Here is a 23,854-nt window from a genome sequence, read left to right as displayed (position 1 = left end):
CCACATGTGAGCCCTTTTGCAGCTTACTGCTCTGTCAGAGACAGGGAAGGTTGATGCCAGGCTCCAGGTTGAGGCCATCCCAGTCCTTCCCCTATCATCCTACTGCACCAGTCTCGCCCCCGCGAGGATATCCAACCAACCATTCAGGGTACCTACCCCAGGACTCTGCTGGGCACACATTATTTTAAAGATATTTGGGCTTTTAGGTGTCTTATCCTGGAAGTGCAGATATCACTTCTGTACACTGGCCAGAAATAGTCATATGACCCCAACACAACAAGAAAGTTGGCTGGGAAATGTAGGGGAGTGCATGAAAATTCGGTTTTTGCCAAATGGTGTATTTCCTCACCTACTTTCATAGGTGAGTACACTAAGACTCAGAGAGGCGAAGATACTTGCTCAAAGTCACACCACTGAAGAAACGTGGGATTAGAATCTAGGATTCTCTGATGGTGAAATCCAAGTTCTTTCCACAATACCCTGCTGCCTTTGCCCTCCTAGAGCTCAGTGTCCAGCCCCTTTGTAATCCATACGTATTCCATTACTTAAGATTTTGTTAGCATTAGGAGATATACCTAATGCTAGATGACGAGTTAGTGGGTGCAGCGCACCAGCGTGGCACATGTATACATATGTAACTAACCTGCACAATGTGCACATGTACCCTAAAACTTAAAGTATAATAAAAAAAAAGATTTTGTTTGCAAGCAATGATGTGCTGGTAAATGGTTAATAACTAGTTCTCTGATTTTAAAAATTCCCAATTGGTAGTCTGCCATTTTTCACAAAGTTAATAATCCCACGATGGCCAATTTCACTGAAGGCAAAGGTGGGACGAGGTACATACAATACACTGTCTCAAGCTGGTACAAACTGGCTTCACCACATGATTGGTCACAATCAATAAGAATTTTTCTTTGCCAATGTAAATAAAATGGATTTTGTTAGACAGATGTCAGAGGCTCACAGAACTGGAAGGAGACTGGAGAAAGTAACTTGAGAACTGGATAGGAGCATGAAACACAGGAATGGTCTGATAAGGATGCTGCTCTGGGGATAAAAATCACATAAGCCTTTTTTTTCACTCTTGTGTCAATCACTTAAGTTTCAAAGTCCAAGGAGAGGGCATGTAATTGACTAAGAATAGGTTGCATGCCTGTCCCTTGGCAATATTGGAACCAGAGAGGAATAATCTGATTTACTCCTTGTCAATAAGGGGAGGAAAACATCTAGACATGTCATTCCACAAAGACTACATATTGGTTTTCTTTTAATGCATAGCAAACAGCCACAGACTGAGTGGCTAAAACAACATCCATTTATTATCTCCAAGTTATTATAGGACAAAAGGTGTGGCATGCCTTGGCTAGGTTCTCTGTTCAAGCAAGATGGAAATCAAGGTGTCAGCAGGGCTGCCTTTCTTTCTGATGCCTTCCAGTCTCATTCAGACTATTGGCAGAACTTTTGTACTTGCAGCTATAGTTCTGAGGTCCTCATTTCTTTACTGGCTATCAGCTGGAGGCCTCATTAATCCCATAGAGGCCACTCATATTCTTTGTCATGTAGCATCTCCATCTTCAAATCTAGGAATGGAGAATTTCCATGCATAAATCCCTCTCAATCTTCAAATCTCTCTTCCCAAGATGAGTGCAGTACCCTCTAAAGTCTTACTTGAGTAGGTCAGGCCCACCTGATTTTAAGGTCAACTGATTTTGGATGTTAATTACATGTACAAAGTCCTTTCACAACAGCATCTAGATTAGTGTTTTACTGAATAACTGCCAAAAAGTCTATGTACACCAGAGGGTGGGGATCTTGTCGGCCATCCTAAAATCCCATTTACTACAATTGGAAACTGTATTATCCTAAAAGGAAAATGGGTGCAATCAGGATACCAACAAGATAAATATTCACCACAGTTCATTTGGTTAACATATACACATATTTTTTTGTCATCCCACGCTGAAATTTCACAACAGTGAATGAGGCATTCTGTAGGATCACAGGTGGTGATAAGACAGAAATATTGTGTGTAGGGATGGCAAATCCATACCTAGAATATTCACTTATTGCTGACAAATCATAAAGCCAACAAACCCCTCCATGATGTAATGGGCCCAATGTAATTAATTTACTGCCAGGTACTGGGCTGGTCCTCTTTGGACTGGTACATATCAGAAACTCAGGATAGTTTTGGAAATTTGCACACTCAGCAGTAGGGGTAGTCATATCAGCCTTTGTGAGCGCCTTTTGTTGAGGCCATACATAGCCTCTGTTCATGCCACCATATGACTTTGTATAGGTGCCCATCGAGCAAGCACAGGAATAGCTGAGAAAACAGTCTTCCTGACCTCCAATGAGTAGGTAGTACTGCTCACCTGATTACTAAGAGCTTATTGGTGAGAATGGACATTTAACACTAAGTCTCATGCTTTGGATCAATCCCAAGAAGTCCACATACCACTTCCCTAGACCTCTTTTTTGGATATTTTCCCACATGTCCTTATTCAAAATCCCTGCTAAATTAGGATGAACAATTATCCCTGGATTTGGATCTGCATGCAACAGCTTATGAGACTTTTGGTTTTCTTGCTTTGGAAAGGAGTGAATGCACTTTTGTTTGTATGAAGAATAACTGCATCATGTTGCACAGTGACCTTTTCCCAAAGGGTGCAATGTCAAGAAGTGTGTGTAGTACCATGGAATACTATGCAGCCATAAAAAAGGATGAGTTCATGTCCTTTGCAGGGACATGGATGAAGCTGGAAACCATCATTCTCAGCAAACTGTCACACGGATAGAAAACCAAACACTGCATGTTCTCACTCATAGGTAGGAGTTAAACAACGAGAACACATGGACACAGGGCGGGGAACATCACACACCGGGGCCTGTCAGGGGGTGGGGGACTGAGGGAGTGAGAGCATAAGGAGAAATACCTAATGTAAATGACGAGTTGATGGGTGCAGCAAACCAACATGGCACATGTATACCTATGTAACAAACCTGCACATTGTGCACATGTACCCTAGAACTTAAAGTATAATTTTAAAAAATTCCTATAGAAATTAATTAAAAATAATAATAATAATTAAAAGGAAGTGAGCATTTGGTGATAAAAAAGAAGTGTGTGTAGTACATGCTAGTCAGATGAATTTCAGTGAATATTTGTAAAAATAAAAGTACTTTTTAAATTTAAATTTTTATTCTGATATAATTGAAGACTTACAAAAAATGTTGCAAAACTAGTTAAAAAAAATTCCTGTCTACACTTAACCTAGATTCTTCAGTGTTAACATTTTATCACATTTGTTTTATCCTGTCTTTTGTCTCTCCTTCTCTCTCTCTATGTATGTGCACACGCACACACACTTCCATAAATATTTGGAGACTAAATTACAAAGACACTCTCTTACAGAAAAAAATAATATAATCAAACTAAGGCCACTAACATTAATATAATATTGTTGTCTAATCTAAATCTGAAGACTTTGTTCTGATTTTGCCAATTGTGCAAATTACACAATTTCATGAGCAGGGAAGGGACAGAATCAAACCTATTCTGGGGTGTGGACAGAGCAGAATGGCCTACTGAAGCCTGGAGTAAGGTGCAGTCCACAGAGCTTCCACAGGCATTAGGCCTCCTCTGTCAGCCCCAAACCCCAAAGATGCAGCCCCAAACCCCAAAGATGCACCCTCTTCCTTCTTCAGGTTCCCTAAAACTCCCACGTGATCTTCCACACTCCTGGTGTTGCCACAACCACATTGTCCTCCTGATAAACTTTGCCTGGCACTGATCACCCAAGGCAGTGGCCCCAGGACTCTTGCACCTCTTCAGCACCTAACATGGCTTGGAGGATCCACAGAGCTACATCAATATTACACAGATGCGACTGATGTCCTGCGGACCTCAAGAGCTGTGGGCAGCCGTAGAGTTCATCTCTCATCTCCATCCCCATTTACAAATGAGCAACTAAAGCTCAGAGAACCAAGACTGTTAGGGGCAGAGGTGACAGGATGCCCTGTTGGCTGCCTCTTAGGCCTGGTGTCTTCCCCACACATCACACAGCTGTCTAAATTCCCCAGGCAAGTCATGATCTGTACACAGTATGAAGCTGGGAGTGTGGGTGGTGATGGGCGGGAGGTGATACCCCATGGAAGACCTGTGCCTACCTTGGGGACTTATGGAAAGATGGATTGTTCTTTTCCAAGGCTGCAAGGTGGAGTCCGTCCACCTGAATGTGGAGGCCGTGAACACACACCGGGAGAAGCCTGAGGTAGGTGGGGGACTCCATTGCCCAAGCTGGCTGTGGACACAGCACATGGTGGAAGCACCTTCTCCACAGAAAGACTGCCCCAACCCCACCGAGCCTGGGTGTTTTGCACCAAAAGGTGGAAAAAACAGCTCCCAGAAATGCAGGAACTACAGCCCAGACCTGAGGCATCATGGAGATGCAGGGCTGGTGAATCCCTGCCAAAAAGGCCTCAGGCTGAGATTTCCCCCAGGCCTACCTGAGGGTCAGGATCCAGGCCTGGCTGAAAGAGGGGAGCCTGGCAATGAGGACAACAGGCAGGGGAGGTGTTGGGGCCCTGCACTGCTGTCTCCTTCCTATTAATCCTGGGCTCTCTCCTCAGAATGTGGACATCACTCAGGAACCTAAGGAAGCAGTGGACACCATCCCTACCCACTACCAAACCCTTCCCAGGAGGCCAAATTGTCTTTGCTCTTTTTTGTGCCCCAGGAGCTCCCGTCTCTGCCCTTGTCCACATGTCCAGATACCACCAAGCACCCAAGGAAGTCATGGCCTAGGCCTAATTTTGTCCTCAGTGGGAGAGCCTTGCTTCCAGCATAGAACTCGGCAGCTCAAGCCAAGTTCCTGCTCACAGTCACAGTCAAAGCCTGTGCATGGAGCTTTGTCTTACTTTGTAATTCTTGTTCTTGAGGTAACAAAGTCTTCTCTTTCTCCCTGCAGGAGAGAAGACGCCATTGTGAGGCCTCCTTCACTGTCCATAAGATCCTGTCTCGAGGAGGCAGCCCCGGTCCTGTGCAAGTGGGAAGATTGTGAGGGCCTCCTAGAGGGACAGGATCCTGGGCAGCATTTCCAGAGATGGGGAGGAGTGCCTGTGAGCCCATCCCTTTATGAGCAATGTGACTAGGGGTATATCTTCCTTCTCACAGAGGAGACTCTGGCATCTAACTCATAGTGTTCTCTACTCCTACTCCTGCTGCCCTCCTGGAGTTCTTTCACTTTCCACATGGGTTGTATAACCAACACCCTAGAATCACAGGCCATGGACCCCTTATCTCCAGAATAGTCACCTTCTGTCCCCTTCAACTACCTACTCTCTGGACCTTATCATCACCTGGAGCTCCACCTCCTCTGTGTTCTTAAGTGCAACTGTCTGAGCACCAATACCCTCTCTCACTATGCGACTTCTCGCAATGTCACTCCAAGACACCTAGCAGCGTATCTATCACATGAGAGTCACTTAAGTGATATTTATTGAATAAACTATACTAGTTCTTGGGTCTCATGTTCATTGATCCTGCCTTTGTATCCCAATCCAGTAGCTAGATCTTCCCACATTTCCACCTGCTGAAAGCTGATCTACCCTTCAAACTACAGCTGAGGTCCTGTCTCTCCCACATAAACATGTTGCTCGCTCCCCAAATATAGGGAAAAAAAGAAGCAGAGAGCACATCTAATTCACTTTGCAATTTCAATGTTTATTTCTGATACCAAAACTTGACAGCACACAAGGGGAAAAAAAGCAGTAGACAAGGAACAGCAAATAAATTTATCTTGCATGCCACTTTCAGTCAACAGGATGTGGCTCTCTAGATAGCTGTGTTTAGAAGGAATCTGAGGCTTCAGCCTCACACAGGGGAAAGACTACTGCGATTGATAGCAATATCTGTGAACATAAGAAAGAAGAAGTAAAAAAATCAATGATATATATCAAATAATAAGGAATATACATACCAAAGAGTGCTGCCCCATACTTTCCTCATCTCCCTACAATGAGTTTCCTAATACTTCTAGCTCATGCACATAAATACAACCCCATGGACCCTATATCCCCCAGAGACCCTAACTGCCCAATCCAAAGTGATGTACCTACCCAACATCTCACTCAACCCAGAAGAAACCAATGGCACCAAAGTTGGCAGCGAAGTTGGCACTGGCTGTACCACCAGGACCAATAATAGGACCGGCAAAGGTCTGAGGGAATCTGGAGCGGGCATTCTGGTGGTATCTGGCCCAGAAGGTAAATGGAATTCTGGACCAGGGATCTCCAAAATCTCCTTCCTCATCCCAGGTCAGCAGCTCAAACTCAATGTCATCCCAGCTCCAGGGCCCAGACACAGCCTCATCTCCAATTCCCATGCGGGTTCTTGCTTCAGCCCGGGCTTCGGCCTCAGCTGCAGCAGCATCCAGAGCATCCAAGGCCTCATCTGCAGCCTCCATGAACTGTGCAGTCCAGTCACGAGGGTCTCTTTTCTGAACCTGAGATGAGGAATAGAAAACAAAACAAAATCCATTTACAATAGCCAAGATATGGAATCAACCTACATGTCCATCAATGGATGAATGGATAAGGACAATGCGATATACACACACACACAATGGAATACTATTCAGCCTTTAAAAAGAAGGAAATTCTGCCATTTGCAACAACATGGATGATGCTGGATGACATTATGCTAAGTGAAATAAGCCAGACACAGAAAGACAAATACTGCATGACCTCACTTATACGTGGAATCTAAAAACGTCTAACTCATAGAAGCAGAGAGTAGAATGGTAGTTTCCAGGGCCTGGGGTCAGGAGGCATAGGGAGATATCGGTTAAAAGGTACAAAGTTTCATTTAGATAGGAAGAATATGTTCTGGAGATCGCCGTATAGCATGACGACTATAGTTAATAATAATGTGTCGTTTATTTAAAATTGCTAAAAGAGTACATTTTAAATGTTCTCATCACAAAAAAAATGTCAAGTATATGAGGCTATGGAGAGTTAACTAGCTTGATGTAATCATTCTGCAATGTACATGTATTATCAAAACATCATACTGTACCCCATAAATATGTATATTTTTTATTAGTCAGTTAAAAATAAATGAATGGGCCGGGTACGGTGGCTCACGCCTGTAATCCCAACACTTTGGGAGGCTGAGGCAGGCAGATCACTTGAGGTCAGGAGTTTGAGATCAGCCTGGCTAACATGGCGAAACCCTGTCTCTAATAGAAAAATAAAAATTTAGCCAGGCATGGTGGTGGCACGTGCCTGTAATCCCAGATACTTGGGAGGCTGAGGCACAAGAATCGCTTTAACCTGGGAGGCAGAGGTTGCAGTGAGCCAAGATTGCGCCACTGCACTCTAGCCTGGGCAACACAGCAAAACTCCATCTCGGGAGAAAATAAATAAATAAATAAATAAAACAAAATACTTAAAAATTACATTGTACACCATAAATATATACAATTTTTGTCAATTATAATTTAGTAAAGTTGGGAAAAAATAAAAACACTTTAAAAACCTAAAAAAAAAAAACCCAAAACAAACTCATAATTGTATTAGCTAATATATTAACATATGTTAGCACCTAATACATGTTAAGTTTACCTAACAGCAACAACAAATACCACCAGCAATGCGGCACCTACCACGTGCCACTCCTAGGATCTCATTCCTTCCCTGGGCCTTTCCCAGCCAGCTACACTTCATCCCTTGACCTATCAATGCTAGAACAGTTCCTCCATTACCTCTGCAATGAATCTCAGCACTTTCATCTTGCTAGTCTCATGGTAGGAACGGAGGCCCCAGAGGAACTCATACTCCGGGGGGTTGCTGTTGGGCACTCGTCTGTAGTCCAGGTATCTGAAAGAGCAAAACAGTCTTTGTGTCTACCTACCCAGGAAGAATGGTAGTCCACTAATGAAAAATAATCTTACATTTTTTAACAACAGATTTCAGATAGCAACTCCCCCTCGGGCTCATTCCTGAACACCATCAGGGTATTTACCCCTTAATCATCAAGCCTTAAATTCCTGCACTAGAACGCTAAGCACTCACTAGAGATGCAGGCGAGGCTTGTATAGGGTCACAGAAAGGACAACATTTCCTTTCACTCCTTCTGCCTCAGCTCTAGCTCCAGATTCTTGTAATCTTGTCAATGAGCCACAGAGGTCCATTGAAATGAGTACAATGCAGTGCAAAAGTGTCAGCCTGGCCCAGCCTTGGGAATGTCTACTGTGGGGATGGTGGATGGGCTTCACTTGCAACACAACTGCTTAGAAAAGTAGAAAAATTAGAAAAATTCTGGCCGGGTGTGGTGGCTCACACCTGTAATCCCAGCACTTTGGGAGGCAGAGGTGGGTGGATTGCTTGAGGTCAGGAGTTTGAGACCAGCCTGGCCAACGTGGTGAAGCCCCATCTCTACTAAAAATACAAAAACAGCCAGGCACGGTGGCACGCACCTGAAGTCCCAGTTACTTGGGAGGCTGAGGCACAAGAATTGCTTGAACCTGGGAGGTGGAAGTTCAAGTGAGCCAAGATTGCACCACTGCACTCCAGCATGGGCAACAGAGTGAGACTCAGTCTCGAAAAAAACAAACAAAAGAATTCGCCCGGTACGGTGGCTCATGCCTGTAATCTCAGCACTTCTGGAGGCCAAGGCAGGCAGATCACCTGAAGTCGGGAGTCTGAGACCAGCCTAACATGGAGAAACACCGTCTCTACTAAGAAGACAAAATTAGGTGGGCGTGGTGGCACATGCCTGTAATCCCAGCTACTCAAGAGGCTGAGGCAGGAGAATCGCTTGAACCCAGGAGGCAGAGGTTGCGGTGAGCCGAGATCACGCCGTTGCACTCCAGCCTGGGCAACAAGAGCGAAACTCCATCTCAAAAAATAAAAAAATAAAAAATAAAGAATTTAACCATGAGGAGTATATGCAATAAATACTCCTGAGGACATAAGTGTTTCTGTATGCACAGAAACACATATGCACAAGTATAGTGTAAGAAACGAGCTTGAGAAGGGCTTTCTTTTATTTTTTTTGAGACAGGGTCTCACTCCGTTGCCCAGGTTGGAGTGCAGTGGCATGATCACAGCTCACTGCAGCCTCAACTTCCTGGGCTCAGATGATTCTCCCCTACCTCAGCCTCCCAAGTAGCTGGGACTACAGGTGCATGCCACCACGCCTGGCTAATTTTTGTATTTTTTTGTAGAGATGGGGTTTCGTTATGTTGCCCAGGCTGGTCTTGAACTCCTGGGCTCAAGCGATCTGCCCACCTGAGCCTCCCAAAGTACTGGGATTACAGGCGTGAGCCATTGTATCCAGCCAGGAAGGGCTTTCTAAAGCTGACCAGCACACAGGCAGAATCATAAGAAGCAGGAAAAGCCCCTTAGGCATCACTTACTTCTGCTTTACAAACTCATAGGTGAGAAGTTTCCTTAGATCTCCAAGGAGGGGATGTCTCACCCTGAAGGTAAAAAAAGGAAACCCACAATCAGAGGCTATTACCATGCCCAAAGAGCTTTCCAGAACAGAGGTCAGAGATGAGAAAAGAGGCAGAGAGTTCAGAACTGTTTCCCCATCCACCCAGGTCACATCTTTGGGCTCTGAACATCCCCAAACCAAACCCTCCAGACCCCCAGGTTAATGCAATCCTGGGACCATCCACTGTTGCCAAAGGATGGTACAAACAGGCAAGAGATGAGAGAGCCCAATCATACCCAGGACGCAGTCCCATCTTGCGTAGTGCCTCCCAGAGGACAGCTGCAATGGGAGGCAAGGGGAGACAAGGGACGGAAAATAAGCATGGAAATCAGGCTGTGGCCAACCCCCAGCTGCAGGTCCAGCCACTCACCCTCACTGGCACGGTTGCCATTCATGAAGATGACACCCAGAATCACCAAGAGGAGACCGAGCTTGGGTGTGTCTTTGGTCCTAAGGGAATATAGAAAGAATATATTTTCAGCAGCTATTTGCGTGAGAGACCCCAACCAGCTTGCCCATCTAGCCTCCCCAATATTCCTCAGCTAGGGGAGAATTATACCCCAGCTCTGCCCATGACCTGCTATGTGACCCTGAACCCTGGACCCTGATCTACGTGAAACTCCTAGAAAAAAAGCACCACTGAGAAAGGCCATGTTCCACCTTCTTTCCCATCTTACGTTCCCAGTATGCCAGCCAGGGACTCGGGGGTACTGATGAGAATATACAGGTGTTCTTCTTTGTCAATTTCTTTCAGCTGAATCCCAAATTTCTACAGGGGCAAGAAAACAGACTATGAAATTACAACATCTAGCATAAGCTACCCATAGGCAGACACTCATCTCCCTGAGACTTGCCCTAAACTCTCAGTAGGAACCCCATGAATCTTTGAAATCAAGACTTTCCCCATTATTCCTGTACCCCAGGGCTGCCTTCTCACCTTCTCTAGGACAAAGCATGCACGTTCAATGATTTCTGGATAAACATCAGTGTATTCACGGATGATATCTCTCAGCATTTCTGTAGGAGAGAGGAGGGAGCCATCTGAGCCGAGCGGGGGCCACAGAGCAGCAGTCCCTTTGCCAGCCCTGCTGGGGGTAGCACAGTCAAGGTCCTCAAGGGTGGAAAGAGCCAACCATGGAAAGGAGGGGATAGAAGGGGAAGGGTCATACAAGCAGAAGAATGCCGACAGAGCACGGAGTGAAGGGAAGGGCAGAGCTACAAGCACAAGAATGTCGACAGAGCATAGAGTGAAGGGAAGGGCAGAGCTTGGGGAGGGGACACTGGATGCATACCTGAGCGCTTGATGGGCACCTTTGTGTAGTCCTTAAGCATCAAGTACTTGACCAACTTATTTGCCTGGGAGGGAAAAAGGAAATCATTAAACTTATAAAATATTTACAAAAAAACTTGGTTGAATTATAGATGAGAGGATGACAAAGAAAAGAGGAAGAGAGGGGAAAAGTGACTGGGGAGTTACAGCTCTTACTCTTTCCTGAAGAAGGGCCACATCTCGGGGCTGTGCAGCACCCGGGTTCTGTGAGGCACGCGAGTTGGGAGAAGGGCGCAGGTTAGGTGAGGGGCGCAGGTTCTGCCAGTCAGGTGGAATTGGCCAATCAGCGGGGATCCAGTCAGGTGGTAGTGGCCAGTCAGTGGGAAGTGGCCAATCAGGCGGCAGTGGCCAGTCGGGTGGTAGCGGCCAGTCAGGAGGACCTTGCCAGTCTGGAGGACCCTGCCAGCCCGGTGGGGTCTGCCATCCAGGTGGGGTCTGCCATCCAGGTGGATTCTGCCAGGCCAGTGGATTCGGCCAGACAACAGGGCCGGGCCAGACAATGGGGTTTGGCCAGATCACTGGGTTCTGCCAGATTACTGGGTTTGGCCAAATCACTGGGTTCTGCCAAGCGACTGGGTTCTGCCAGGCTGGTGGGGTCTGCCTAGCTGGAGGGCTCTGACGTGCTGGTGGGGTCTGCCTGGCTGTCTGGTTTTGCCAGCCTGAGGGGTTCTGCCAAGCCAATGGCGTCTGCCAGAGCACATTGGGGGGTGCGCCAGGTGGATTCTGAGTGGTCACTGGAACTGGTGCAGACCTCCAGGTCCCTGCAGCCAGTGGGGCCCGCCTCTGATCCCCACTGCTGTTCTCTTCAACATTCAAGTTATTAATCTGCATCATCAGAGAGAAGAAAAGTTCAGAATCACCAGTGGGTTCTGTGTCCTCACCTTATCTATTCCAGGAATGCCCTCTAAACCCTCACCTGTAGTGACAGCCTGACCCACTAGCCATTGGTCACCCTGAGTCCTGGGTTTGTCTTTCACTGTCTTCCAGGCAGGAGTTTCATCTCCGAGCCAGGCCAGGAGCAACCCAAAGATGGGGCCTGAGGCTTCTCCTCTTCCTATGTCCACCACTGGTTCTGCCTGTACCACCCTGAACAAATCACTCAAGTCACTTCACCTCTCTGGCACTTAATTTCCTTCTTTGTAAAATTGGCGCTATGATCCCTACCTGGTAGGAGGTGCCTTTAAGGTTTAATGAGACAACCTGTGTGAATGTGCCTAGCTCAAGGCTTAACACATGGTGGTTACTAACATAACAAAATGTAAACTGAATTACATACAGGTTGTATATATTATTTGTGTCCATGTATTATCTCCCCATCAGTTTGTGAACATCCGGAGGACAGGAATAAACATTCTCTTCAAATGCCCTATAGCCTAGCTGAATACAGTTACATACATTGTTTTGTTTAGAACAAATGAACACCCTCAGAGAAGAAAGGAGAGAGCCCCAAAGCAAAATGAAGTTAGCAGGGATCTCACCTTGCGGGTCCTCTTGCCCCGAATTATTGTCCGGGACTCCAGATTCTGAGCCTGGGAACCATCTGCTGATGTCTGTGCAGTTGCACCGTCAGGTTCAGAGATACCTGGGTCGGTCTCTATGTCAGCCTGGGAAGTGGCCATTTTGGCCTGATTTACATTCTGGGTCTGGGTATCAGCTGTTGGGGCCTTAGTGGTATCATTCCAAGCCTTGAAAGGGGTCTTAGGCCTGCTGTTGGCCAGGTCATTGGCATTGAGAGACTGAGAGAAATTGTAGGTGGCATTTGGGCCCACTTTAGTAGTGGCATTCTGGGCCTTGAAGGCCATCTCAGACTTGTTAGCAGCTAACTCACCAGTGGTTGCTGCCTGGGAAAAATCATAGGCAGCATTTGGACCCTTTGGGGTAGCATTTTGGGACTTAAAGGCTGCCTTGGGCTGCGTGTTGGGCACATCCTTGGCATTATGAGCCTGAGAGAAATCATAGACACCATTTGGGCCTTTTGTGGTAGCATTCTGGACTTTAAAGGCTGACTTAGGCCTAGCGGCAGCTGCTGAAACCTGAATGTCAGCCATCTCATTGGCAGTTGGGGGCTGTGAACTCTGGGGACTAGCAGCTGCGGTGGCCTGGTTAGTAGGTGGAGCCTCTGAGATCTGGATGGCCTCCATCAAGGTCTGCATAAGCAAGGCGCTGTCTTCTACGGAGGCCTCAGCCTGCAAACACAGGGGGGAAAACATTAAATCTCTGGGCCTCTGAGGCAGGAGGTGGGGTGCGAATAGGGAGCCCGGGTGGCAGCGCAGCAGCGGAGCTGCAGGCGGGCGGTGGGTGCAAAAACAGGAGGGCTGAGGCAGAGATCTAGGGGGCCCGCGAGGGGCGATGGGGGACCAGGCGGGTACTAAACATGTGGCAGGGGTGAAGTAGGGCAGGGGCAAAATGAGGGGTGGGGCGGTATGCGGAAAGTGGGCACGAACAGGAGCCGGGGACGCTCCAAGAGGCGTGCAGTAGCAGCTCAGGACGGCAGGCGGATGGCGGAGTTGAGAATAAGGGGGGTCGCACAGAGTGGGGAATGCAGAAAGAGGGAGGGTGGAGGCAGGAGGCTGGGGGAGGGGGTGACAGACTGCTCTACAAGCGTCAGGACTCTGGAAAAAAAAAATGGTTCCTTACCCACCCCGCATTCTCTGGGCAGATTGCCCTGACTACTAACAGGGTCTCCCCTCTCTCTGAGCAGGGACTGATGGCTGAAAAGAGACGCCCCTCCCCCGCTTCGATAAACGATGGGAATTCGAAAAGCCCACGGAGTCTAGTCACTAAATAGGGTCAAACCGGATCCCGGCGTTTGGGAGACCAAAGAGGCCCGCGGGGAGGGGTGACTGTCGGCTGGGGAAATGGTGGGGTGGGGAGTGGAGATCTCACCTGGAAGCCGAGGAGGCCCGCACCACAGTCCATTTTCTGAGCCATGGCTCCTGTCCCTCTGGCAAGAGCGGAGCCTGGGGGCTGTGGGAGAGGGGCAGGGCGTTATACTACAGAGGGCAAATACGAAGGACCTAATTGGGAGGGGGGTGACTGTGGTCTGACTGTGCGGGCGGATAAGGTGAATGTGAGGAGGAACGGATCGGAGCGGTAAAAGTGAATGGGCGTTCAGATGGAGGTTCTGAACCCCGAGAAGCTACTGACAGGGCGAAGCTTCAAATGGGGATCGGGAAGCAGATGAGTTCTGAATTCGGAGGGGGGGTGCGGTTGGGTTGGGATTCGCATTTGGGAAGTTGCATGGAGGTTTTGAGTCAGGAGGAATCATCTAACAGTACAGATCGAGGTCAAGGAATCTGAGGATTTCGAACGATGGGAGGGATCGGACAGGGGTTTTGAATCAGGAAGGATCGGGAGGGGCATTGAATTGGGGTTTGGGGGGTGGAAGGGGATTCAGAATCCAGGGTGAAGGGATCGGGATAAAAAAAAAATGGGGGCCCGCACCAGGGGGCAGATGCCCAGTCTGGGGGCTAATTCTCACCTTGCCTCAGGCCCCAACCCCAACCCCCTCGCTGCCTCCCTTCTTCACGACTCAGAGGATCGGGATTGCTGGGCTCGGCTCTCAGCAGCCGCACTCTCTCCTTGTCCAGGAGAAAATGCCAGCGCGGCAGCTTGGGCGACCCCGCCTCTTCGCCTAATATACCACCCACCGCCTCAGGACGTTAAGCGCATGCGCAAACACTGAACAGGCAAAGTCAGTCCCGCCTGCTTTCCCAACAAAAGCTTCGTCCTGGAGACCATGATGCGCATGTGCGCTGGAAGGCGGTCCCGCCCCCTTTGCCAACACACCACCCCACCACCAACCAGGTCGACACTATACAACAGCACCTCCCCTTCCTCTACGCCCCCTCCCCCAACAGATGCGCTGTGCCTCTTGGTCCCACCCCTTGCCCCACACACCGGCCCCCTACCTTTTCCGCAATGCGTCTCTATTCCGTCCCTCCCCTATTCAAGGCCCCTCCTGTCAGGCCGGCTTGCATCTCCACCCCCTTGTCCAGCATGCTTAGGTCTCTGTGTGGGGTCTCTAATTGCAACAAGTGTTAGACCTCTGCTGAGGAAACGGAATGGCCTGAGAGGATACACTATTGGAGCTAACAAAGTAGTAGTAGTAAGTCTGTGGCTGCCACGTGACTCCATGATTTCTCCCTCACCCCCTGCCCGCCCCCACAAGCTCCCAGACGCAGAAAGAACGTTAGTTTCTTCCCTTTCTTTCTGCAGCTCCGGTGATGGACTCATTTTGTGTGTGTTGGGGGAGGAAAGGAGGGAAGGGCACAGCTTGTACATCACAGCAGGATTTGTGCTGGGGCTTGTCTTCCTGTCACAGCAGCCCTGGGAAGTGGATGTCAGCACCCCCATTTTGCAGATCAGGAAGCTGAGGCACAGATACATTGCATGAACTAGACAAGGCCACAGAGCCAGGAAACAAAATGCAAAATTTGGGTCTGGGTCTTCCTGACTCCAAAGCCCACGTTCTGCTCATGCTGGCCTGGGGACTAAGGGTACCCCTCCCTCCTCCATTTGAGCAACAGACCACGGTACCCCATTTGTACCAAACAAGCAAAGTTTGTGTTCTAGGAGGCCCAAGCTCATGCTCTGCATTCAGGAGGACACAAGCTGAGGCCCCCACTCTCCCCCTGCCCTGTGTGGGTCCATCCAGGTGTGGGAATTGCTCCTTGGGGTCCACTCTGTGCTCAGAACATCAGGCCTCTTCCTTTTCAGGGATACAATCACACTGTCCCTGAGGCCTTCCTGGTGCCCACTGGAGCAGCCAGGACAATCAGACCTGTGTGTCTGAGCCATGGCAAGCCCTGGTTCCTTTCAGGGCTGGGGCCTGGGGCAGCTGTGGTTTTATGGAGAGAAACTGGGCTGGGCTTCAGAATTCCGGGGATGGAGTGCCCAGCCTGTCTGTCTCGAGCTGTGTGAGCCCGCACGGGTCACTCAATTCTCTGGGCCTGGTTTCTCAATGTGCAAAGTGGAATGCACAGCAAGTGGGTCCTACCCAAGGACACACACGCTGCTATGCTTCCAGGATAACTGGAGAAACTCAAAAAGGCAGAAAATTAAATACAGATGTGAGGTGACTCAAATTAAACTGGTACATTTCCAAAATTCAAGACAGATCTTTGTGCAGTTCACATTTGTTCTGGCATCAACTCATGCCAGAAGCCTGAACATGAAAGGAAGCTAATGCTAGGAAGGACTGCAGCATTTGGTCCCCAAGGGCCAACATCAGTTCTGCCTGGCTGGATGACTTTCCTCATCTGTTGCATAGCAACCTCCTCTGTCAGCTGCCTGTTTTTCCTCAGCACTTCCTCTGTAAAGTGTCTGCAGTGAGACGTGATCAGACTCAGGAAAGGAGGTCAGAAACACCATTTTCTATGCTATCTGTTTCCATATCTGTACCTTCGGTCATGACTTGGCCTATGAATTCTAGATCCATAGTAACTACCTACCTCACTTCTCCAAATGGATATCTCTCAGTATTCTCTAAATTAACAGGTCCCAAACCGATTCCTTCATACGCCTCCTCCTTCCCACCAACACAGTGTTTCTCCTCTAGTTATGCCTTTCTCCTCCATTTAGAGTGTAAACCTCTTAGGGAGACAGATTTTTGTTTTATTCATTGTTGTTTCCCCAGCGCCTAGAACCATGCCTGGCACATTTTTATATCCTCAATAAATATTTGTTAAATGAATGAATCGCACTCTCCATCCCATTGCTAAAGCAAGAAACCTGAGAGGCAATTTTTCCTGTGATCAATTCACTTATTTTTCCTCATTATACAAATGCACACTCATCACTATACATTCAAACACTGCCTAAATATTTTAGAAATTAAATAAACATCACTCTAAATCTCATCACCTTGGACAATTGCTTAGATTTGGTGCTACCTTTTCATACTTTACGCACATATATGTTGTTACATAAATGATGTGTTATATATGCCAGACCTTAAATTGCATTCTTTTCCTTACTGCTTCCCACTTCCTTTCAATTCTACCTTCACCTGCCAAACACTTGTTTTTAACACCATTTGATATCCTTCCATACTCAAAAGTTGTTTTTTATTTTTACAAATTTAAGATTACATGAACTTTTATGTGTCTGAATTATCTTATTTGACAACAGTCTACCTGTGATTCGTTCTTTTAAATGACTGCATAATATTCCATGGTAAGAATGTACCACAGTGTATTTAACCATTCCCCCATGGATGGAATCCATTTTAGTTTCAGGATTTTTGTGGGGAGCATGGCACATACAACAACATTGCAATAAAAATACTTGTACATATATTCTTATACTTTAATAATTAATGTTTGTCTTTATTTCCGTGACACCAGAAGCCCAGGAGTAAGACTGACATACTCTACAAGACTTTTCCTTTTTTTTTTTTTTTTTTTTTGCCAATCTTATGTGTATTTATTGGTATCTCCTTATGGTTTTAATTTATATTTCTGATAAGCAATGTGGCAGAACACATTTTTATACATTAATGAACATATTAGATTTATTTTGTAATATGCTTGTATATTTTACCTGTTTTTCACTTGGGTTGTCTGTCTTACTGACTTTTAGGAGTTCTTTATATAGCGTTATAGATCCTTATTGAAAACCCTTGGGGCCAGACGTATTTCGATTTTTAACATTTTAGTAAGGTCATATATATTCTTACTTAACAGTTCCAACTGCAAAAGCCACAAAGGCCAGATATTCACTTCTTCACATGCCCTTGGCAGCTAAGAGAATGTGATCTAGGATTTACCAGTGTGGCAAGCTCCTGAAGACCATCCTCAGATTCAATGATTTGCTAGAAGGACTCGGAGAACTCAGAAAAAGTGTTATGGCTATTGTTTATTACAGTGAAAGGATACAGATTAAAATCAGCAAAAGTAAAAAGTGCACAGGGAAAAATTCAGGAGAGACCAGGCACGACTTTTCAGTTGTACTCTCCCAATGGAGTTGTATGGCCAGTGCTTAATTCCCCCAACAATGATGTGTAAAAACATGTATGAAATACTGTCAACCAGGGAAGTTCACCCAAGCCTTGGTGCCCAGAGTTGTTTTTGGGGTTCAGTCAGATAGGCATGGAGCACCTGTGTGGTTGACCTTAGTTATTCAGTCTCTAGTCCATGCAGAGGTTAAACTAGTATCTCTCAGCCCAAGGCTCACACCACAAATCACACTGTTAGCACAAACTATCCAGTGTGGGCCAAGGCCACAGTAAACAAAGACACTCTGATCAGGCAGGATACTCCAAGGGCTTACAGATTATCTCCCAAGAGCTGGTCAAGAGCCAAAGCATTCTTTGCAAAAGACCTTTTTTTGGAAAGCACAGGGTTTGAACATTGCAGACCTGCTGAGTACAACCCTTTCACTGCAGTTACAACTTAGACCTAACACTTTGTCTCAAAGGAGTGATTCAAATATGCAGTGATGGAATTCATCGCCATAGTTGTGGTGGTGGGAGCAGCAGCCACAAGAAAATCCAGTTTCTAGGGGCAGCATTAGCGGCAGGGCTAACATCTGGTGTCCATTGTTCAGTAGCGGCAGCAATGGTATCCAACCAGCTAATACATATGGCTTTTTTTTTTTTTTTTTTTTTTTTTTTTGAGACAGAGTCTCACTCTTTCACTCAGGCTGCAGTGCAGTGGCATGATCTCAGCTCACTACAACCTCCACCTCCCAGGTTCAAGTGATTCTCCTGCTAGAGCCTCCCAAGTAACTGGGATTACAGGAACCCACCACCACGCCCGGATAATTTTTCTATTTTCAGTAGAGATGGGGTTTCACCATGTTGGCCAGGCTGGTGTAGAACTCCTGACCTCAGGTGATCCACCCACCTCGGCCTCCCAAAGTGTTAGGATTACAGGCATGAGCCACCATGCCCGGCCCTATGACATGATTTTTGAAATATAACTGATGCCCTACTGCTTTTAGGTAATATTTTATTAATTCTGCTTTTAAAAAACTTTTTAAACTTTTTATTTTGAAATAATTACAGATACACAGGGAATTGCGAGGATAGTACAGTGAGGTTCTATGTACCCTTTATCTGCTTCCCCAATGGTTACATCTGTGTAACTGCAGTACAAAATCAAAACCAAGACACTGACATTGGTACAATATGTGTATATAGTTCTATATCACCTTATCACATGTGGAAGTCTCTACAAACACCACAGCAATCAAGACACAGAACTATTTCATCACCACAAAGATTTCCCTCTTATTACCCCATTATAGTCACAACCAACCCTCCTCCACCGCCCCCATCCCTAACCCCTGGCAGCCACTAATGTGTTCTCCATCTCTATAATTTTATCATTTCAAGAGGTCATGAAAATGTAATCATACAATATGTCACATTTTGAGACTGGCTTTTTTCACACTCAGCATAATGCTGTGAGATGCATCCCAGTTGTCTTGTGTATCAGAGTTTCTTGTTTTATTGTTGAGTACTATTACATGGTATAGAGGTGCTACAGCAGTTGGTTTAACCATTCACCCACTGAAAGACATCTGGGTCATTTCCAGTTTTGGGCTACTGTGAATGAAGCTGCTATACACATTTGTGTACAAGTATCTGTGTGAACCTGAGTTCCCATTTCTCTGGGATAAGTACCCAAGAGTGCAATTGCTGGGGTATATAGTAAGTGCATGTTAGTTTTACAAGAAATTACCAAACTTTCCTAGAGTGATCATACCATTTGACATTCCCACCAGCAATGTGTGAAGGATACAGTTTCTCCAAATCCTTGCTAGCATCTGCTGGTGTCAGTATATTTTGGCCATAGGTGTGTAGTAATATCTTACTGTGGTTTTAATTTGCATTTCCCTAATGGCTAATGATGTTGAACATTTTTACATGTGCTTATCTGCCATCCATATATCCTCTTTGATTAAATGCCTCTTCATGCCTTTTACCTATTTTTTAATTAAAACAATTTTGTGGGTACATAGTAGGTATATATATTCATGGGGTACATGAGACGTTTTGATACAGGAATGCAATGTAAAATAAGCACATCATTGAGAATCCATCCCCTCAAGCATTTATCCTTTGAGTTACAAACAACCCAATTACACTATGTTACTTTAAAATGTACAATTAACTACAGTCACCCTATTGTGCTATCAAGTAGTAGGTCTTATCCATTGTTTCTAAGTATTTTTTGTACCCATTAACCATCCCCACCTCCTTCCCAGCCCCCCATTACCCTTAATTGCATTGTTTTCTTTCTTTTCTCTTTTACTGTTGAATACTGAGAGTTCATGTATTTTATGTACGAGTCTTTTGTCAGATATATGGTTTGCAAATACTTTCTCCCAGTTTGCAGAGACTTTTGCAGGGGAAATTTTGAAGAAATTCAATTTATTGGGTTTTTTTTTCCTTTTATGGATTGTGGGTTTTATTTCATTTCTAAGAACTCTTCAACAAGCCCTAATACCTCACAATCTTCTCCTAAAATATCTTCTAAAAGTTTTATGGTTTTAATTTTTACATTGATGTCTGTCATCCATTTGAGTTTAAGTTTTAATGAGGTGTGAGGTTTAGGCTGAAGTTCATTTGGCAGCAGGGAGGGGGCAGGGGGGCGGGTGTCAGAGCTATGGATATCCAGTCAGGCCAGTACAGGGTGATTAAAGGGTGATCCTTCTTCCTTTGAATCGTTTTTGCACCTTTGTCGAAAATCAGCTGGCATATTTGTGAGGCAATTTCTGAGTTCTCTGTTCTATTCTATTTTCTGTGTCTGTTCATCTACCAAATCCTACAGTCTTGATTATAATAGTCAGTAGTCTCAAATTTGAATAGAATGATTTCTCCCACTTTTTCTTTTTCAAAATTATTTTATGTATTATTCTGGTTCTTTTGTCTTTCCATATATTTTGGGATAATCTTATTTATATCTACAAAACATCTTGCAGGGATTTTGATAGGAACTGCACTTAAACTGTGTATCAATTTAGGGAAAATTAATATCATTTTTTACATTGATTCTTACAATCCATGAATGTGACGATATGTGCTTCTCCATTTATTTTGCTCTTCTTTAATATCTTCACTAACATGTTGTAGTTTTTAGTATAGAAATATTGTATATGTTTTGTTAATTTACACGTATTTCACCTTTTTTTTTTTTTTTTGAGTCATTGTATTCTCTTTTTTTTCTTCTTTGTTTTGAGACAGGGCCTTGTTCTGTTGCCGAGGCTGGAGTGCAATGGTGCGATCATGGCTTACTGCAGCCTTCAACTCTTGGGCTCAAGCGATCCTCCCACTTCAGCCTCCCAAGTAGCTGGGACCACAGGTGCGTGACACCATGCCCAGTTAATTATTTGAGTTTTTGTAGAGATGTGGTCTCCCTATGTTGCCTAGGCTGGTTTTGAACTCCTGAGCTGAAGTGATTGCTCCCGCCTCAGCCTCCCAAAGTGCTGGGATTACAAGTGTGAGCCACTGTGCCCAGCCCAGTATTCTATTTTTAATTTCCACGTGCTCATTGCTAGGATATAGAAATAAAATTGATATTGGTAAGTTGACCTTGTACCCTGTGACCTGCTAAACTCACTTATTAGTTCTAGGAGATTTTTTTTTTTTTTTGTAGATTTTGAAAATTTCTACATATACTATCATGACATCTGGAAATAGTGAGTTTTATTTCTTCCTTTCTGATCTGTATTGCTTTTCTTTATTTACTGAGCTGGCTAGAATTTCCATTATTATTTTGCTTTTTGTTGTGCTTTGTTTTTTAAGAAGTATGCTTAGATTTACCTTTAATTTTTAATTTTTATGGATACATATTTGTTGTATATATTCATGGGTTACATGTGATACTTTGATACATGTATATGATGTATAATGATCTCATCAGGGTATGATCTTGTATAATGATCTCATCAGGGTAACTGAGATATCCATCACCTCAAACATTTATCATTTCTTTGTATTGGGAACGTTCCAAATCCACTCCCCTAGTTATTTTGAAATATACAATAAATGATTGTTAACTATAGTTGCCATATTGTGCTACTGACTACTAGGTCTTATTCCTACTATCTAACTGTATTTTTGTACCCCTTAAACAACCCCTCTTTAGGCTCCCCACCCCCCACCCTTCTCAGCCTCTGGTAATCATCACTCTACTCTCTACTTCCATGAAATCAAATTTTCCTTAGCTCCTGCATATAAGTGAGAATATGTAATATTTGTCTTTCTGTGTCTAGCTTATTTCACTTAATATAATGTCCTCCAGTTCCATCCATGTTGCTGCAAATGACAGGCTCTCCTTATTTTTATGGCTGAATAATATTTCATTGTGCATATATACCATATTTTCTTTATCCATTCATCCACTGATGGACCCTTAGGTTGATTCCCTATCTCGGCATTGTGAATAGTGCTACAATAAACACAAGAATCCAGTTATCTCTTTGATATATTGATTTTTCTTTCTTTTGGACCTATCTCTCACCATATACAAAAATCAAATCAGAATGGGTTACAGACTTAAATATAAGACCTATAACTATTAAAATACTGGAAGAAAACATTAGGGAAGTGCCCCGGGATTGATTTGGGCAAAGATTTTTTTAGTAAGACCTCAAAAGCACCTCAAACAAAGAAAAAATGAACAAATGGGATCACATCAAGCTAAAAAGCTTCTGCACAGCAAAGGAAACAATCAACAAAGTGAAGAGAAAACCTACAGGATGGGAGAAAATATTTGCAAACTATTCAACTGACAAGGAATTTAATAACCAGAATATATAAGGAACTCCAATAACTCAATAGAAACACACACACACACACACACACACACCGCAAATACTCCAATTTAAAAATGGGTAAATGACCTGAATAGATAATTCTCAAAAGGCATACAAATGACCAAGGGAATATATTTTTAAAATGCTCACCATCACTAGTCATTAGAGAAATACAAAACCACAAAGAGATATAATTTCACTCCAGTTAATAATGGCTATTACCAAAAAGACAAAAAGTAATGGATGTTGGCAAGGATGTGGAGAAAGAGGAACACTCATACATTTTTTTGGGAATGTAAATTAATACAGCCACTTTAGAAACAGTATAGAGGTTCCTCAAAAAACTAAAAACAGAACTGTCATATGATCCAGCAACCCAATACTATTTTGATAGCAGTGGTGAGTGCAAATACTTACCTTGTTCCTGATGGCAAGGAGAAATTCAGTCTCTCACCATTAAGTCTGATGCCAGGTGAAGGTTTAGTGCATATCTTAAAAAATCAAATTGAGGAAGTTACTCTCTATTAGTGGGTTGCTGACAGTTTTTAGCAAAAATGAACTGTTGGATTTTCTAAAATGCTTTTTCTTTGTCAATCAATATGATAATGGCTTTTATTCTTTAGCCTGTTGATATAATAGATTACATTGCTGGATTTATGGATGCTGAACCGTACATGGAATAAATTCCACTTGGTCATGGTGTATAACGTTTTCTACAACACTGGATTTGACTTACTAATATTCTGTTGAAGACTTTTGCGTCTACGTTCGTGAGACATATTAATGTGTAAGTTTCTTTCGTGTACTTTGGTTTCGGGATGAGGGTAAGACTGACTTCATAGAATTAATGGAAGTTGTTTCCTCTTATTTTCTGGATGAGATTGTGTAGAAATGCTGTTCATCCTTCTTTGAACAATTGTTAGAATTCTTAATTTCTTTTATAAGAACTTCCTTTGGCCATTATTTTAGGATAGGTAGGCTAGAAACAAATTCTTAGTTTTCCTTCTTCTGGAAATGTCTTGATTTACTCTTCGTTACTAAAGGATATTTTATTTTCATTGGGTATTTTATTTTCATTGGGTATTTAATTCCAGGTTAATGAGTCTTTTCTTGCAGCACTTGAAAAATATTGTGGCCTCTATGGTATCTAATGAGAGAGCTTCTGTCTGTCATTGCTTTGGTATTCTCTATAGGTAAGGTGTCATTTTGCTCTGGTGGGTTTCAAGATTTTTTGTTCTGTCTTAAGTTTTCAG

General features: G+C 44.5%; 1 protein-coding gene across 2 annotated transcripts in view; it reads right to left on the bottom strand.

Annotated features, from left to right (window-relative positions):
• Positions 1-5,707: 5,707 nt before the first annotated feature.
• Positions 5,708-23,854, bottom strand: part of MAGED1 (MAGE family member D1) — a 99,432-nt gene continuing 81,285 nt past the window's right edge. Inside the window, exons 1-13 of one of the 2 annotated variants that reach the window (XM_063703233.1) lie at positions 14,317-14,469; positions 13,722-13,802; positions 12,314-13,021; positions 10,992-11,660; positions 10,798-10,861; positions 10,443-10,522; positions 10,183-10,274; positions 9,876-9,955; positions 9,742-9,784; positions 9,426-9,488; positions 7,770-7,884; positions 6,124-6,509; positions 5,708-5,916 (exon numbers count right to left, since the gene is read on the bottom strand). In XM_063703233.1, the coding sequence (XP_063559303.1) occupies positions 6,132-6,509; positions 7,770-7,884; positions 9,426-9,488; positions 9,742-9,784; positions 9,876-9,955; positions 10,183-10,274; positions 10,443-10,522; positions 10,798-10,861; positions 10,992-11,660; positions 12,314-13,021; positions 13,722-13,766 (2,337 nt within the window). In that variant the 5' untranslated portion in view covers positions 13,767-13,802; positions 14,317-14,469 and the 3' untranslated portion in view covers positions 5,708-5,916; positions 6,124-6,131. Of the gene's footprint in view, positions 5,917-6,123; positions 6,510-7,769; positions 7,885-9,425; positions 9,489-9,741; positions 9,785-9,875; positions 9,956-10,182; positions 10,275-10,442; positions 10,523-10,797; positions 10,862-10,991; positions 11,661-12,313; positions 13,022-13,721; positions 13,803-14,316; positions 14,470-23,854 lie in introns of those variants that run through there. The other variant, XM_004064173.5, reaches the window with a different exon arrangement.

Source organism: Gorilla gorilla, chromosome X (assembly GCF_029281585.2).
Source record: "Gorilla gorilla gorilla isolate KB3781 chromosome X, NHGRI_mGorGor1-v2.1_pri, whole genome shotgun sequence".
In the NCBI taxonomy this organism is placed as follows: Eukaryota; Metazoa; Chordata; class Mammalia; order Primates; family Hominidae; genus Gorilla; species Gorilla gorilla.
This window is presented reverse-complemented; position numbering and strand designations above follow the sequence as displayed.